The sequence below is a fragment of the Phyllostomus hastatus genome, unplaced genomic scaffold (assembly GCF_019186645.2).
Source record: "Phyllostomus hastatus isolate PE091 unplaced genomic scaffold, TTU_PhHast_1.1 phas_contig_159, whole genome shotgun sequence".
NCBI lineage: Eukaryota > Metazoa > Chordata > Mammalia > Chiroptera > Phyllostomidae > Phyllostomus > Phyllostomus hastatus.
In genome coordinates, this window is record NW_025333640.1 from 22,307,888 (window position 1) to 22,325,822 (window position 17,935).

Below are 17,935 nucleotides of genomic sequence, written 5' to 3' on the forward strand. Positions count from 1 at the left end.
GTTTTCTTAATTTTATTTTTAGTTATTCCTAGTATATGAAAACAAAATTGAGATTTGCTATTACTCTTATATCCCACAACTTTGCTGAACTTATTAGTTCTAAATACAAACAACATACAAAGGGCACAGATGTCCAAGACAACTATGTTTACTATATTCTTGAAACTCACCTGAGAGAACAATACTCATTTGAATCATCTGTCCTGTCACAAAAATGTGTACATTTCCAGAAAAGATATATAGTAGTAGCAGTATTGGAAAGAAGGAAATCAGTAATAAGTTAAACAGTAAATACAATGGTTATCTCTGATTACCTAAGATTTCAAAAAATTACAGGGATACCTTCTATCTTGCCGTACATGGCTTCCAGAAAAAACAACTTCCACTTGTCTGAGGATATTACATCTCACCCAGTGGTTTTCTAGGAGTCCTTAATTCAACAAACAAAAGTGCTTCCAGACAAACACCCATGTTCTTTATGTAGAGCAGGCATAAAATTTGAAAAGCACTAAGGCCTCCCTATGCCTAAACTGTTACAAACAGAAGGAGTTCAACCCAAAGTGGCACAAATGGATCCATTCATACCCTGAACTGAATCACCATTTTGATAGTGGTCTGGGAGCTCAGTGAAGCACCAAATGACATGTGCAGTATGAGAGGAATGTATGCCTTGTAGATAACAGTATTTCACCAACCTACTGACTATTTTCTCACTAAATATGTATTCTCTAAGAAATATAATTAAGCCTCCTAGTGCACAAAAAGTTAAAATGTGCCTTTATATATTAACCCTTAAAATTTTTTGAAGCATCTCAATTATAAGGCTGTGCCTAGCTTAGTAACATTTTAAATATCTGTTCCTGCATTCACTCCTATAGTTTCCGGAATACATTTGAGAGACAAAGAGTCCATTTATAACCAATAACATAAAATCCCTTATTTGAATTTTTATGTCACAGACATTCAACTCAAAATTTAAGTCTTTACAAAGCTGTGTGTAACTGTATAGTAAAATGGCTAAACCTGAAATTAACTTTTTATTCCAGCTATGAGGGTGGTGCCACAGTATTTAATAGTTTTAAAAATAAATTTTCAAATAATTAAGCTAAAACAAAATATAATGCTTTTGGCAAAAGAGTTTCATGTATATTTTAAGTCCTTTTTTAAGGATACAAAATAACATTTTGTAGTTAACAGCTTTCATAAAGCTGTGAGAGGTGCTCATTTTCAACCAAAATAACTTGCTTCCATTTTGCACATCTTAACTGAGGTTAAGAACAAAAGTGAGGTTAAGAAAAATGTTAAGTTTAGAATTTATGATTTAGCATGATAATTTACTTTTGAACTAAAGTTAGTGCAAGACCAACATATAAAGAACACAAAATGTTCAGCAAATCTGCTTGAAAATACACATCCTTAAGAAGATGCACAACACTACAATAGATAAGCAGAACTAGTTAATCTTCCCTTTTTGCTTAGGGTGAGGAGAAATCTTGGATGAAAGAGTGGTTCTCAAAACATATATGGCACTACCAATAATCAGTAAGGTTCTGCAAGGGTTCTATAAATCACACTAACTCTCTTCTTAGTTTCTGTCTGATCTGTCTCCCTTGTCATGAGTCTTATCACTCCTGAAATTCATTCTTCCAGTTGTAGGCAGAGACAACTTTCTACAATGCGAATCAGACCGAGACACTTCCATTTTTGTCATTCAGCGGCCACTCTTCACTGCCTTTTAGGTAAAGTCCAAACTACTCCACATGGTTTTAAGGTTTTGTAGGATCTAGTCCCTACTTCTCTCTCTAGCCTCAGTTCTCACACATTTGCCCCCACATTTTCCTCTTCAGTAACAGTGAATTTTCAATTTTATGGTGTCACATCTTTTCAGGGCTTTTAAAGCTGCCTCTGATGGGAATATTCTTCACCCTTCTTCATTGGGCTAGCTCCTCCTTCAATTCAACTTGGATAGGAATTCCTCCAGTGATCTTTCCATATACTCCTCCCACCAGTTTTCACATGTTATGCTTGACCTAGCATATCACTTCTCACATGGTATTAAAATTCATTTGTCTATATCCTCTCTCCCTGCTGGCTGTAAGCTTGCTGAGACCAGGGTGCTTATCAATCTTGTTCCCCGTTAGTATCGCTAGCACCTATCGGATATAATACTAATATTTCATTTACTAAGAAATTTGCTCAATTTAAACATCCTCTCATTCTTCAAAATGGATAAAACATTTTAAAGCATATAATCATTAAAGAAACAAATGGAAAACTTTACGTTAAATGTTCTATGCATTTTGATAATTTAAAATTTCCCTTTATTGCTTAATGTTTGGCTGCCTATAAAGAACATCTGCCAGAAGTACAGCTTTTATTCAAACAGACCTCCACACCCCCAACTCTGCTGTAAATGTACTGCAATCTCCTTAATCTGCTCGTAGTGGCTTCTCTGCCTCCTCTCCACAATTACCTTGAGCTAAAGCTGATTATTCTTCAACACTCTACTTACCACGCGGGTAGAAGGCAGGGTCAGCATTTTCTCAGCCCTCCAACTGGTACTTCTAAACTACCAGTTCTCAGACTTTAGTTTGAGTAAGAATAACCTGGGAAACCTATTGAAAATGCAGATTCTTCTTAGCTGCCTGTTGTGATTCTCATTAAGTTGGAGCAAGGAGCCCGGAGTCAGAATTTCAAGTCAGTCAGTCTGGTGATTCTGATGCAGGCAATCCTTTGTCCACATTTCGAGGAATTCTAGTCAAAGAGAACTGCTTTCCTACCCATGTGCAATACAGCCCCCCAACCCCCACGTCCTTGGCGGCCACCCTAGCTTACTGCCCTCTTCACCACCTTAACACGGTCACCCAGTCAATCCCAGACATTCTATCGAGGGCTCTGGCACCTCCAGGTCTTCTGCTCCATCCCCAACTCTAACCATTATCCTGGGTGTTCCCAGCCTTTTGCATGTCATTGGGCACACTTTCAGGCAATGATTATATGTTCAGTTTGCAATTCCTTCCGAACTGATATACAAGGTGTCTAAGCTGAGTTTTCATAGTTCACCAAAAACACAGTCTGCTAATGGCATGGTATATAATTTGTTGCTTTATTTTTTTTAAATACAAATTATGAAATATTTACAATGAAATAAAATCTATCACATGAGCCTGCCTACCTACACTGACACAGAATGACTGGTTGTAGTAATAACAATTAGTAAAGGTATGTGATTTTCCCCCCTAAAAACCAAAAGATGGTAGTTTGATTCAGGTTTGGTAATTTGTAGTTGAATAAAGAGCCAAACATAGTGGGGCAGATAAAAGATGTATTAGACTAATGTAGTACAAGCCAGCCTACACTTAAGTCTCAGGTTGCATTAACCTCTTCATCTCTAATGCCTCTCACTTTTCACGACCCATTCTACTTAGGTGACTGAACTCCCGTGGCCACTCCGGCCTTGTCGTCCGTCAGTCAGGAAGCTGCACTTCTGGAGTCTTAAGTCTAATAACTTACCTTTGACCACAATCTCATCCTGTATCTGTTATTCCACTTGATCAAGGTAGTAAATCTCCCGACCTAACTATTTTCTTCATTTTATCAATACCCCCCCTTCACATGCTCACCATATTTCTCTCTCTTCCAGTCCCCTCTCATTCATTTAACAAACATTTAACAAGAACCTGCAGCATCCCTATCTTTTGGAGTTTTACTGCCTAACCTCTTGGCCTCGCCCTACCCCTGTACCACCTAAATCTAAATTCCAGGTAGTAGTCAAGTCTGGTAAGAGGTAAATAAATGCTGAATTCATTCAAAGACCATCACTGTGGAAATATCTGTATGTATCCACATTTAAAAAAGTCTTCCTACAGATTAAAAAACGTATTCAAGATAGCATTTGTTTATAAATAAAAGCACAGCCTATGGATTATAATTAAAATCAACAAGGCTTTAGCCTTTCAATAAATTATGATTTTTCACAATTTTTTAAAGATTTTATTTACTTTTTTATTTAGAGAGAAGGGAAGGGAGGGAGAAAGAGAGGCAGAAAAACACCCATGTGCCAGAGATATATCCATCGGTTGCCTCTCACATGCCCCCTACCAAGGAGCAAACCTGCAACCGAGGCATGTGCCCTGACTGAAAATCGAACCTGCAACCTTTTGGTTCATAGGCTGGCACTCAGTCCACTGAGCCATACCAGCCAAGGCACACATTATACATTTCTAATCTAACATTTGGACAGCAGTATAACAAATTACAAATAATATGTAGGTTACAAGTCAAAGAGTAATTAGTATTCTTTAGCCATGAACTTTACTAATCTTTCAAAAATATGAACTACTTTTTATTTAGAAGCAAAGACATTTTTGCTGCAAACTGCAATAATACTAAGATAATTATCCTATCCTTTCTACATATAGCTGTTGCCCTTCATCTTAATAAAAAGTGATAAACTTCAAAACATTAACCTATGTAACACTGCTGCCAGAGGATCACTGTGACAAGTTCTTCCATTAAAATTTCTATATGAAATGTGAAGTCTAACCAGAGCCTCTCCAAGGACAGACTAAGAAGGAAAATCAAATGAGAAACGAAACATCTGCAAAGAGACACAAAAGCATTTGTAATTTCACTGCCTGTGTCACAGTGACACCAACTGGCCGGCAGAGTTATGACAGCTTAAGCTACCATCTTAATTTTATACAAAATTATATTTTTAAACTGCATTATATAGTATGCATTAAATAAAAGGCATTAAATAATTTCAAACAAATAGGTATAAAAGGAAGATATATATATATGTAAAATATCTCAGAAAACTGGGTATCATCCAGTTTTACAGGAGATCTTTCCTAGTCTATAAAACAGTCTAATGCTAAGAAATACATTTTAACACTTTTAGGAACTTTTATCTATATTAAAATAGAAATATGGATTTGAGATTAAATTCAATTTCCCTTTTACTGCTCAGAAAATAATGAAGAGAAAGTGCTAAAATTTAGGTAAATAAAGGGTGTGATAAAAGTAGGTTTACAGTTATGTGTACACAAAACAGAGTTTAGTCTTGTATTATTATCCATTAATTTCTGTATTATTTTGCATACAAACCACTGTAAACCCACATTTTCCCCACCCCCTATGGATGCCTAATAGTGAATGAAATACAGATCTTGGGTGTAATTTATTCTTAATGGTCAAAAGATGCTTCTGAAATACTGTTTTTTACTCATGGTGAAAGGGTTCACAAAGCCAATTTTTATTCCATTTTTATTTTAATTAAAGCATATTAAATATGTAAGAAACTTTCATCATACATATATTTTTCATAAGAGCAGATGCAAATGGAAACATTTTATGGTGTTGAATTTCTTTAAGGGAGTGAAGGGGGGTGTGCTAGTTTATTTCTTCTAAGGAGCCTTTCCCACTGGTGAAGTTCACATACACTTAGGGAACAGCCAACATTTCCTTTTTAACTTCTCTACCTCTCAACAGAAAGTGAAATAACTATACAGGAGAATCTCTAAAAATAGAATTTGACTTTCACCAAAGAGTAAACTTACAAAGTTAACCAGCTTTGACTGCACAAGAACTCATACAAATATAGTATGTTGTAATGTACTTCACTCTAGTAAGATTCTCTAAAATTAAAATTTGAAAGGATAAAAAAAAAAAAGTGCTGCCCAAAGGCAAATAAAGGTAGAGGAATTAAGTACCAGGTACCAAGGCTAATGGCTAATAACTTGGTCCACACTTAATTACAATAGTAAGAAAGATAGCGTAGTTTTAGTGCAAGGATAGACAAAAAGACCAAGAAATAAGAGTCCAAAAGCCCCCTTTGGAGAACAGACTCTTTTCAATAGACTGTGAATATCAATGAGATATTTATATGACAAAAAGAAACCCTTAACTCCTACATCACACCATACACAAATTTTAACTCCAGATGAATCACAGATCTAAGCACAAGAGGCAAAACAATAAAATTTTTAGAAGAAAACAGTATCTTCATCATTCTGGGATAGGCAAAGATATCCTAAAAAGGTCACAGAAATCACTAAAAGGAAATACTGGTAAACTGGATTTCATCATAATTAATAACTTTTGTTCATCAAAAGATACCAGTAACAGAGTGCCAAAGCAAGTTACAGCTTGTAAGAAAATGTCTGCAACACACACATCCAAACAAATGACGTATACCTGGAATATGTAAAGAACTCTGACAATGAACTAGAAAAGGCACCCACATCCAATAGAAAAATGGCCCAAGTACTTGAAAAGGCCCTTCATAAAAGATAATATCCAAATGGTCAATGTGAACATGAAAATATGTTCAACATCATTAATCATCAGTGAGCCATTAAGATGCATATCAAAACCACAATGAGATACCCTTATGCTTCCGCCAGAATGGCTAAAATTAAAAGGTATGACATTACCAAGAATTGATAAGGATATGGAAAATTAGGACTGTCACTTATTACTAGGATCATCAACTGGTTCAATGGCTTTGGAAAACCAGTTGGCATTATCTACCAAACCCAAACATCATGCACCCATAACCTGGCAATTCCACCTTTAGGTAGATATCCAACAGAAATATGAGACTGTATGTACCAAAAGGCCTGTACAGGAACGGACACAGCAATTCTGTTCATAATGGCAACAGATTGGAACCAACTAAGGTATCCACTAACTGAAGAACGGATATAAAAATTGTGGTATATTAACACAATGGAAAATTGTATTATAATGAAAAAGAACTAAACACTGCCACAAACAATATGGATAAACTTCCCAGACATAATACTGAGCAAAAGCCAGTCAGAAAAGAGTACATACTATATGATTCCATCTGTATGCCATGCAGAAACAGCCAGGAGCAATCTATAAGGACAGAGCTGCAAGAGTTGTGATTACCCTGGAAAGAAGGGAGGCGTCTGGCCCAGAAAAGGGCAAGAGAGCCAGTTCAGGTCCTGGAAATGGTCTACATCTTGATGTGGGTGGTGGTACCACTGAGCTGCACGCTACTTAACACTGATGCTTTTTAGTATGTATAAACTAAAGCTTAAAAAACAAGACAAGACAAAAAACCCCCAGCAGCAACAAGAAGAAGAGGAGGTTTAAGAGGGGAGGGGAATATCCAAAATAATGCAGTATTTTATATGCATTGCACTTTTCTTAATCAAAGATCTTTAGCTTTCATTACACTATTATAATATCAACTCCCTAATGGCAGGCATTTTTATTCTCTGTTATATCACCAGTATCTGGTATATAACATACAATAAATATTTTCAGCATAAAATTACAAAAGGAAGTGTTACCAAAAACAAGACAAAGCAATCATTCTCTAAAATCTTGGTATAATTATTTGAATTAGTAGAAGTTTATAAAGAAATAGGTAGAGTCTAATGACAGTAACTTGAGTTTTCTAATTATGCAGGTGTGTCTTAGTGTTTCAAATACCAGAAAGACTTAAACCTGAAATGACAATTTCCTTCCTGTGCTCAAAATCTAAGGGTCTGTTTCTTCTCTGAAAGTCACTCTATACTGGACAAGCTGTGCTTGGAAACCAAGTTAAAGCATTTGCAATTAAGGAAACCTCAGCCTGAAGACACATTCAGTCCCTCCAAAGGACTGCAGAGGCAAAAATAAGTAAAATCGATTAAAATGATGCAGCTAAAACAGTGGTTCTCAACCAGAGGTGAGTCCTCCCCTGCCGCCCCCCCGGCCTGGGGGACCCCTGGCAATGTCTGGAGACATCTTTGCTTGTCACAACCGGAGGGTACTACTGGTATCTAGCAGGAAGAGGCCAGGGATGCTACTAACCATCCTACATGCACAGGACAACCCTCCACAACAAGGAATTTATTTGATCCAAAACATCAATAGTGCTGAGATTGAGAAATTCTGATCTATCCCCTTCTGTTAAACTAAAATATCTTATTCGTAAACATATGAAGTAAAGAGAGCCCCATTTATTTATTTATCCTCACCCAAGGACATACTTACTGATTTTAGAGAGTGGGGAAGGGAGGAAGTGGGAGAGAAACACCAATATAAAAGAGAAACATCAGTTGGTGGCCCTCTCATGCTGCCTGAGTCTGAACCTGCGACCTAGGCCTGTGTCCTGACCAGGAATCAAACCTGTGACCTTTGGGTTTATGGTACAGCACTCTAAACAACTGAGCCACAATGGCCAGGGCGAGTCCTATTTAAACTGTAAAAAAAATTCATCTTCCAACCATTTTTAAAAATACGAAAACTGTATTTTTAAAGTTATTTAAAGTTGTAAACATGTACCATATATCATAAAAACAAATGTTTAATAAAAATATCGCCAGAAAAAAACCCATCACTATCATTTCTAGGGCTATATTCAGCACATTATGTATTTTATCCCTTTTAATATTCACATCCCCATAGAAGTAAATAAGATTCTCACTTATAGATATTAGAAAACAAAAACTAGAAGAAATTAAATAAATACCTGCCCAAGGTTACAACACTGGAAATTACATAGTTAAAGTCTGAGCCCAGATTATGTCCAAACACATGGTGTTCCCATTAAAATGCACTTGAATGGCAATTTCAAATGAGAGGCAGATCAAAAGCACCTCTAGCTTCACCTTCCTTTGGGTCGAGTATGCATTGGAAAGCACTTTCGAAACTGAACAGCCAAGTCAGGAGTAGTCTGCTTAAGAAGTACATAGTAATGACACATAAAAAAGAGACTGGGCAGTGCCAGTGTTTAAAAGAATAATCTAGAGTTAATATTTTCTCTCATGACAAACAAAATTAAGTAGCTTTGTAAAGTTGTAAGCCAAAACTGTGAGACACGCTCTTGTCCTGGTCATACAATAGAATTACTGACAGCAACTTCAAAGTCTCAGTGCTTCCCGACCTGGCACTGAACCTTGACAAATCACTGAGATGACCAACCTAGTTACCCCACGTGACACATTAGATTCCTGGCATTTTGGTCAATCTAAGAAAATATTCCTACAGTAAACTTGGTTACTTTGGTCTCAACATTTAAGGGGTTATTGTGATTCTTTGTATTGAGAGAAAGAAAAGAAGTTTTACCCTGTTAAAGCCATGTTCGTGAGAGTCATCAACTTCCCCATTACTAGTCACTGGGATCTCTGCTGCTGAATTTTTGGGAGAATCTTGAGCCATGGTAGACTCCTAAAAAAGAGAAAAAAACACCAAATCATAAAAGGCAAAATTCAAAAGACTATATTCATGTTTATGGTACTTCAAAAGCCACCAATATAGCATTTAAAAAAATAATTATAACCCATCGAATATTTATACAATAAACATGGCATTAATATAATAAAAATGCATCTGGCTTAGAAACAGCCTTAGCTGTTATCCTGCTCTCCATCTATAAGTCTGTCTCTATTTTGCTAGATAGTTCAGTTTGTTCATTAGATTCCACATATGAATGAAATGCTAGATCTTTTAAAACAGCAAGACAAAACTGCCTCTTTTTGGTTTGCCAAGTCAGGTTTTAGCCAAGTATGACACCTATCTTAATGTTTGGCTGCCCAGCCACAGCCCCCTTCCAATCCTGGGGAAAGCCTCCACAAGATGTGGCTGAGGAAAGGCAGAGCCAGTATCTTATTACATAAAAGTTCAAAATATCGGATCATCAAACAACTCTCTCAATAGTTATAACATGGCTAGTAAACTTCTTACAATCTGACCCCTACCTACTTCTCCGACTGCTTCCCCTAATTCTCTCCATACTGATCAATTAGGCAACCAAACGTCTATTACCTTCATCTTCACCCTCAATGCCCAGTGACTCCTCTCCCTGCCAACTCATCTCCTAGTCCACAGCCTTTTCTGTAACTGCCCAAGACTCTGACACTGCTTAAGTTTTTCAAATCCTGAGAGTATACCTTGATGTAATATTCTAAAAAGCTTTACACTTGACAGTCAGCATTTGCAGGTGAACACCCCGTGGAAAATAAAGAGATGTAATGTAACATGAACAAAATTTGATCCAAACACTAAAAAGCTATCTTAACAATATAAGAGAGGGCATATGGAAATATTAATGGTAAAACCTAATTTCTAAAATACTTATAAAACAAAGGAAACTTTCCAGAAAGGATGTAAAAGAATGTTATTAGCATTAATACCAAGATCTTAGCAGTAATTAGACTTCTGAAATTGTACAAGGCATTGTATCGTCTAAAACACATTTAACATTGTTCTTTAACCACTGAGGACAAGCAAAAATAAAGTGATATAATAATAAGCTTAAAGTTTATCCAGTTGCTTAACTCTGCCATTTTAAAATGTTATTTGATAATTTACTAAAAAATACAGTGAAATGTTTCCAATGCTGTTTACTGGCTGCATATGCTCAATGGATATTTTGTTCTACTCTCAAAGGGTAGTTACATTCTCTTCTAGTTTAAAAGACTATATTCTTAATTTCAGTCAATTCTAGACAAAAGTGCAGTGAAGAAAGTAAACAGTGGTAAAGAAGAAAAGAAAGAAGTCAAAAATATTCAACTCTAATTGCTGTAATCGTGGCTTTCGACAATGAAGGGCGCAGCGCTAAGTGGACTAATTATGCATGTCAACTGAGGCTATATTTTGTTCCAGTACCAAAAAGTACAAATGCCCTCTGTGTCAGATGGAATTATTTAGATTTTTCTTTGCCTACAAAAAGAAAGCAATTCTATTGAACTCAGAATTCAATAGTCTTTGAAATTCCTTCCGTATTAGTAAAATATGGCCTTCTTTAAAAATGGTTAATGTATTTATTACAAAGCATTAATTCAACATGGTTCAAAAGTATAAGGTGAACAAGCCTACTGCAAGGAATCTGAGATCTAACCAAGGTATCAGAAGACATGAATTTAACGGCCAGCCTCTGCCCCTTTATGTAACTTTATAGAAGTCACTTTACTTCCCTAAATGAGGAAAGTTTCAATTTCCTCATTTATAAAATAAGATTATTAACCTCATCTATACATCCTATAGCTATCACAAGGATCAAATACGTAACTGCTTGGCAAACTAAAAATGCCATAGGAAGATGTTGTAATTATAGCAGATTAACTTCAGCTCAGGACCAACAGGACAAATAGTGGAGCAGCTCCCTCCACACCGGTGTTTACAGTGCAGCCGCGCTTCCTAACTGTCACTACGGGCACCCTAACTACGCTCTTCTAACACATGCCAATATTGATGCAGAGTTGAAACACAGTCACAGATGCTATTGTGTGTAGCCTTGTTCTTTTTTTTTCCTTTGATCTATCTAGGCAATTTTATGTTTTAAAAGGAAGATGACCCTCAAACCTGCTGTATTATTATAAAGGAATGGATAGAGCAAATGTGGTAAAATCCAGATAATTATTAAATTTGGATGATGTGTATGTGGGAATGCATTTTTAAACTTTCATTTCATGTTGCAAATTTTTCTTAACGAATATTTTAATTGTAGTAGTGTTGACATCTAATTTGTTTGTTGTCAACCACGTGCTACCTACATTTCAAATCTCCCAATGTTCTTACCACCTGCCTGCCATCCTCATTTCCATGCGAAACCAATCTCAGCCGTCAGCTACCCCAACCTGCATTTCCTCCCACTCGTCCCTCACCAACCTTTAGTTCTAACCCCAGATGCCTCACCACTCTTTCTCAAACACACCAAATCTTATATTTGCCCTTGCTGTTTTCTCTTTCTTGAAGGTTCTTACTCCCAGATTTTCACAGCGGACTCTCCCCTTCATATCATTCAGGTTTCTGCTCAAACATTATCTAAGAAGGGAAGCTCAACCAACTGATATAAATCAGCACCCTTCTACATACTTTTAGTCCCTTACCTTGCTTTATAGTAGTAAGACTAGTTTACATTATTTTATGAAATAACGTATATGTTTGACATGTCTGCCTCCTTCCCCAATGTTTACAACATAAAAGCCAACTCCTCCCAACACTCAAAACCCTTCCATGAAAAAAAAAATCCTTCCATGACCTACAAATTATACTTCTTCAGATCCTACTAAATCAAACTTAACTACTCACACCTTCTTATATAGGTCTCTCAATTTCCTTTCTGTATGTCTCTGTTCAGTGACCAACATCACTCATGTGCTCAAATTCTACCCACACTATGACCCTCAGTTTAAATGCCACCTTCACTGATATTCCTGGCTGATACCCCACTGAACTGCTATAATTCTTCGTCTGTACCACTCTAAGGCATTATTACTCTACATTTTATTTAATTCAAAATCCCCTGTTAATCAACACAAACCTTGAGTGTAGGATCTGTACCCAAGTCACTTTTTTAAAAAAATTAATTTATTTTTAGAGAGATGGGAGGAAGGGAGAAAGAGGAGGAAAGAAATACCAACTGGTTGCCTCTTGCATATCCCTAACTGAGGATCTGGCCTGCAACCAAGGTATGGGCCCTGACTAGGAATCAAACCTGTGACCTTTTGGTTTCTAGGCTGATGTTCAATCCACTGAGTCACACCAGCCAGGGCTTAATTCACTTTTTAGACCTCTGAGTTACATAAAAGAAGAATGAAAGTGCCCTGGCTGGTGTGACTTAGTGGATTGAGTGCCAGCCTGTGAACCAGAGTCACCAGTTCAATTCCCAGTCTAGGGCACATGCCTGGGGTACAGGCCAGGTCCCCAGTTGGGGGCGTGTGAGAGGCAATCACACACTGATGTTTCTCTCCCTCTCTTTCTCCCTCCCTTACCCTCTCTAAAAATAAACTTAAAAAATGTTTAAAAATATGGTGGTTACTTAAAAAAAAAAAAAAAGAATGAAAGTACCTGTATATTTTTCTTGATATTAGAAATTGGTGTATTTACTATTTTGAAGGGCACACAGAAAAATTCAATCAATCATCTCAGGATATATTAATACCGAACACAATTATCAACTTACTCGCTTGTTTTCCAAGCTTCCTCACTTCTACCTTTAAGTAATATTTTTCCTAACTGTTTTTTTACATTTACTACTCTTTTCTACTTTCTTTGGGTTCACGTCACAGCCCTTCTCCTCATTGGCTAGGTTAACTCTTTCAGGTCTCCACTGCCTAATCTACAAAATGACGTAGAAAGCCTCAAATGCAAACAGGGTCACTGCAGCACTGAGTGAGATATGTGTAAAACCCAGCCTGGTACCTAACAGGCTCTCAGTGAATGGTGCCTATTAGGCTATTATTTCTTCCATAGATAGAGAAGCAGCAGTTTAAACACATTTCAAGGTATAACGTTTGAATATTAAAAATACAAAGAATAAAATCTACCTTTATCTGCTCTAATCAAGATTGGACTAGAATACAAAGCAAGCCAAGCTCATGTTTTCTTCTTTTCTTAATTAAAAAACAAAATAAAAAACACAAAAAAACCCCTTACGTCATTGAAAAAAAAATGCTGTGGCTACCACTGCGCCCCATGTACAGGTGGCAAACTGGTTTGGAAACACTGCACTGGAGTCAGAAGACCCTGTGCTGTGCTCCCGCCCTGCCAACTCCTGAAAGTCAGTCTCCACTTCTCCGGACATTAAATATGTGCAACAAATAAATGGGGAAAATAATTATTCTACTTACCTAACCGAATTACATCAAATTGACCTAAGAACCAAGGTGGGACAATGTGAAAGTGTTACTCTGTAAATCTTTAAGCACTATAAATATGAGAGGCATTACTAGTATTAGTAATGGTATTAAAAATATCTAGTGACTTGACTGCACTATAAATTAACCTAATATGCTTTTCTTTATTCTAATGGACTAGAACAGTAGTACTTAGGTGGTATGTATTAGAATCACTTGCAGAACTTCCAAAAGCAAATAAACAGAAAAATATACATGGCCCTGTGTTTATCTCTGTAGATTCTGATTCAGTGAGTCTGAAATCCAGAACTCAATATTAAAAAAAAAAAAAAAAAACACTGTACACTTGGATTCTGAAGCATACCTAATTAGAAAGAGTATTAGAGTAGATGAATTCAAGCATGAACCGTTAACTACTACTATTTCAACAGAAACCTCATTTCACATTTAAACTAGAAACTATAATCTGACCCAACTTTTACATTCATTTCATTGTGGAAAGGCAAATGGTAACTTGCTTCCTATAATGAAGAACCTCCCCCCTCCGCCACTCCTTCCCTGTGTGTGTGTGTGTGTAAGCGTTTGTTTGGACCAGCACATGTGCAGATCAATGAAGTCCGTGTGTACAGTCTAAAACTCGGATTGCGATGGGCTTTCTTTGAAGAGCAGTATAAATGCCACCCAATCACCTCAGAATTAGACTTGACTTCTTCTGTGGCTGGTTTAGATGCACCAAGAGTAGCAGTACCATTGCTGCAGTCAGACATGCCTAAAAGTAAAATGTGTTAAACACACATTAAATCACTTAGTTAAAAGCTGTATCACTTCATCAATATCCTTACAAATATCCCACAACATACCTACTTCAGTCATAATTTGCTTTGCAAAAGTATTTACAATCATATGAGTACCTATGGATTTTAACAGGTGAAAGAAACAAAACCAAAAGTTCAGAAAAAGTATGCAGAATGTAAAATACATATCTCAATGTTAAAAAATAATTAGATAAAATCATTTGAGACATGAAGCAGAATTTAAAAGATCTATTAATATGTACTGTATTCATAACTGTATTAAATACTGTTAGTCTAGTAAAAGTTTTTCACAGGGGTAGAGATTAATAATTTTGAAATTATGTTATGTGTATAATAGAATTGAATGAATAAGTAAATAGAATAAAAAAACTGAGAACTAGATATTTCACTGTTGGAGAAAAAAATTATAAATAAAAAAAGGAGAAATGCTAACGAAACCTGTGGTGTTGGATTGGAATCAATTATCAGTATAAAATCATGGTTTTTAACGTGTGTGTAATACACAAATGTAACACACACAAATGTATTTATATGTATAGGTTTCCTAGCTTTGTTCCCTGAGAGGGCCTAGAAGTAGTGACACCCCGCACCAATGAGTATAACTGGTGCTCAGACTTTGGCCTCTACATAGCATTCTAAGGAGAAGTGGTTGATGCTAAGGCTGGGGCAGGGAAATTACAAGCCTAGAACATTTTCTTGTATCAAAAGGAAAGTTAATTTAAAAAAGGGAGGGTGTCACTGGTGTGAATCAGTTGGTTGGGCATCACCCTGCAAAGCAAAAGGTTGCCAGTCAGATTCCCATGGGGGGGGACATGTCTAGGTGTGGGTTCAGTTCCTGGCGGGAGCATGTACGAGAGGCAGATCGATGTTTCTCTCACTCAATGATGTTTCTCTCCCTCTTGTTTACCTTCATTTCCCTATGCTCTAAAGATAAACAAATTAAAAAAGGAGGGGGGGCTTGTAGAAAGAACAAAGGAGGAGCCCCTGATGGTCAATGCTGAAACTGAGCAACAAAATAAATGATAGTTCTGAATTTAAACCTACAGAATGAGGCAAATATTAATGAGTGCATGGTGACATAAATAATCAAATGAATAAGTAAAAGGGGGTAAAGAGACAATTCTTCCTTACAAAAGAATCTCAATTAATCAACATAGAAAAGAAAGAGGGAAAGAATCACCATTAGGCAAACATCGCAATAATAAATGTTGCAGGCAAGAAGATCCACTGATGACACTAAAATAAGAGGGCAAAAGTTTTGAGGACAAACAGGATTTATACTACATAATTTCCAAGCATCTCCCACAAGGTCTTTGTCTACTGAAGAGGAGAGAGAGGCGATGAAGAAATTCGGAGTTCGCAGTGAAGAAACTCAACAGATCCAACCTAACCAAGTGATAAGCAATCACCAATAGGAAGACATGTCAACATTGTCATCCCCTTGATATACTGCATTGAGGGCGCAACGTCATTTTTTTTGTGGTATTCTTGCAAAAAATGCATAAGCGCAGTCCAATCATGAGAAAACGTTTGACAAACCAAAATTGAGGAACATTCTACAAAATAACTGATCAGTACTCTTCAAACATGTTGTAGTCATGAAAGATAAGAAAAGTGTTGAGAAACTTAGTAGTTTAAAAGTTACTATAGAGAAATAACTAAACTCAGTGGGAGTTCCTAAATAGAATCCTAAAGCAGCAAAAGGACAGTTGGTTGAAAATTTGGTAAAATTCCAATAAGGTCTATAGTTTAGTTAATTATATTGTACTGATATTTCTCATTCTTAATAATTTTATAAATATATATCTTATTCTTGATAAAAATTGTATTAGGGTTATATAAGATGCAGCATTAGGAGAGGAGGGGTGAGTAATATAAGGAAACTATTATTTTTGCAAGTCTAATATGAGATTTTTAAAAAAGCTTTTAAAAACAATAAGGAATTCTGAGCAAAGGCAGAGAAATTACCCTTGGACAGGAGGCAGTGTCTTCCACTGAGGGGAGAAGAGGAGGAAGGAGCTGTGGAGACAGCAAAGAGTAAAATGGAAAACAAGAAAGTTCAGGAAGTTCACTTTTGCTGCCTCCTATTTTCTTGTGAAATAGAAGTTATCATTTGTTCCTCCGCACTAAACAATTGCACCAATTAGGAAAATATATTATCATACAGCTCAAGAAAAGACCAAATAACCCCAGGCAAACAGAGAAACAGGGAATCGAATTTCTAAGAATAGGAGAGATAAGTACTAAACCTGTGTTTTATTCATATTCTTTAAAGGCTCTGACCTTCTTCACATTTCTTTTTCAGAAGTTCATAACTTTGATAACTAACATACATAGAGAATGACAAGTGGTAAAAAGTTAATAACATAATTTGTGCTGTTTAAAATGTTTTCTGATCTTTACCTAAATTCACTGTCATCTTTTAAAAACTGTCCTCAAAAGAGAATGATAAGTTCCTCTGACAAAACTACCATTTGTGTTTGGGCCGCATAGACGCATCTGTACTGGAGGCCAAAGATGCCTGAAGTCATCTCTGAGCGCCACTTCTTTAAATCAGCCAGAGGTATTTATGCTCAAATGAGTGTAAGAACCAATAACCTATAAAATGAATTACTAATTAGCAGTTGTAAAAAATGCATAAACAATAACGCCACCTGAAGCATATCATTCATCCAACTGTTTGGGATTGTTTTTTTATTTTAAATATATTTTATTCATTATGCTATTATAATTGTCCCAATTTTTCCTCCTTTGCCCATCTGTACCCAGTACCCCCTTTCCCTCCAGCAATCCTCCCTCACCCCCACCTAGTTCTTGTCCATGGGCCATGCATATAAGTTCTTTGGCTTCTCCATTTCCTATACTATTTTTGACATCCCCCTGTTTATTTTGTACCTACCAACTATGCTTTTTTTTTTTTTTAAGATTTTATTTATTTATTTTTAGAGAGGGAAGGGAGGGAGAAAGACAGAGAGAGAGAAACATCAACGTGCGGTTGCTGGGGGTCATGGCCTGCAACCCAGGCATGTACCCTGACTGGGAATCGAACCTGCGACACTTTGGTTCGCAGCCCACGCTCAATCCACTGAGCCAGCCAGGGCTACCAACTATGCTTTTTAATACCCATACCTTTTCCCCCATTCTCCCTCCTCCCAGAAGATAACCCTCCAAATAATCTCCATTTCTATGATTCTGTTCCTGTTCTGGTTGTTTGCTTAGTTTGTTCTTTAGATTTGTTTGGGGTTTTTTTGATTTTACAATCAAAATCACATTCTGCTTTCTACAAATTAAACACACTAGATCTATCCAAAGGGAAACTATAATGAGGAAGTATTCTATACCTTAAAACTCTTAAATGCATTTAGGGTACTCCTAGGACCCAAGAAAGAGATGGCAGGGGGTACTAGATTTGCCAGGATCAGGGAGTTAAGAGAAAATGAAAGACTCCATGGATACCAGAAACGAAAAACTGCATTTGAGTCTCCACTATACCAATGAGTTAAAGACTCAGAAATTAAT

At 36.5% G+C, this 17,935-nt stretch overlaps 1 protein-coding gene across 3 annotated transcripts in view; it reads right to left on the bottom strand.

Annotated features, from left to right (window-relative positions):
• The window catches only part of ARFIP1 (ADP ribosylation factor interacting protein 1), a 79,578-nt gene that overhangs the window by 52,043 nt on the left and 9,600 nt on the right, over positions 1-17,935 (bottom strand). For 2 of the 3 annotated variants that reach the window (XM_045831657.1, XM_045831655.1), the window contains exons 2-3: positions 14,291-14,370; positions 9,088-9,189 (exon numbers count right to left, since the gene is read on the bottom strand). In XM_045831657.1, coding sequence (XP_045687613.1) covers positions 9,088-9,189; positions 14,291-14,368 — 180 coding nt within the window. In that variant the 5' untranslated portion in view covers positions 14,369-14,370. The remainder of the gene's footprint in view (positions 1-9,087; positions 9,190-14,290; positions 14,371-17,935) is intronic. The other variant, XM_045831656.1, reaches the window with a different exon arrangement.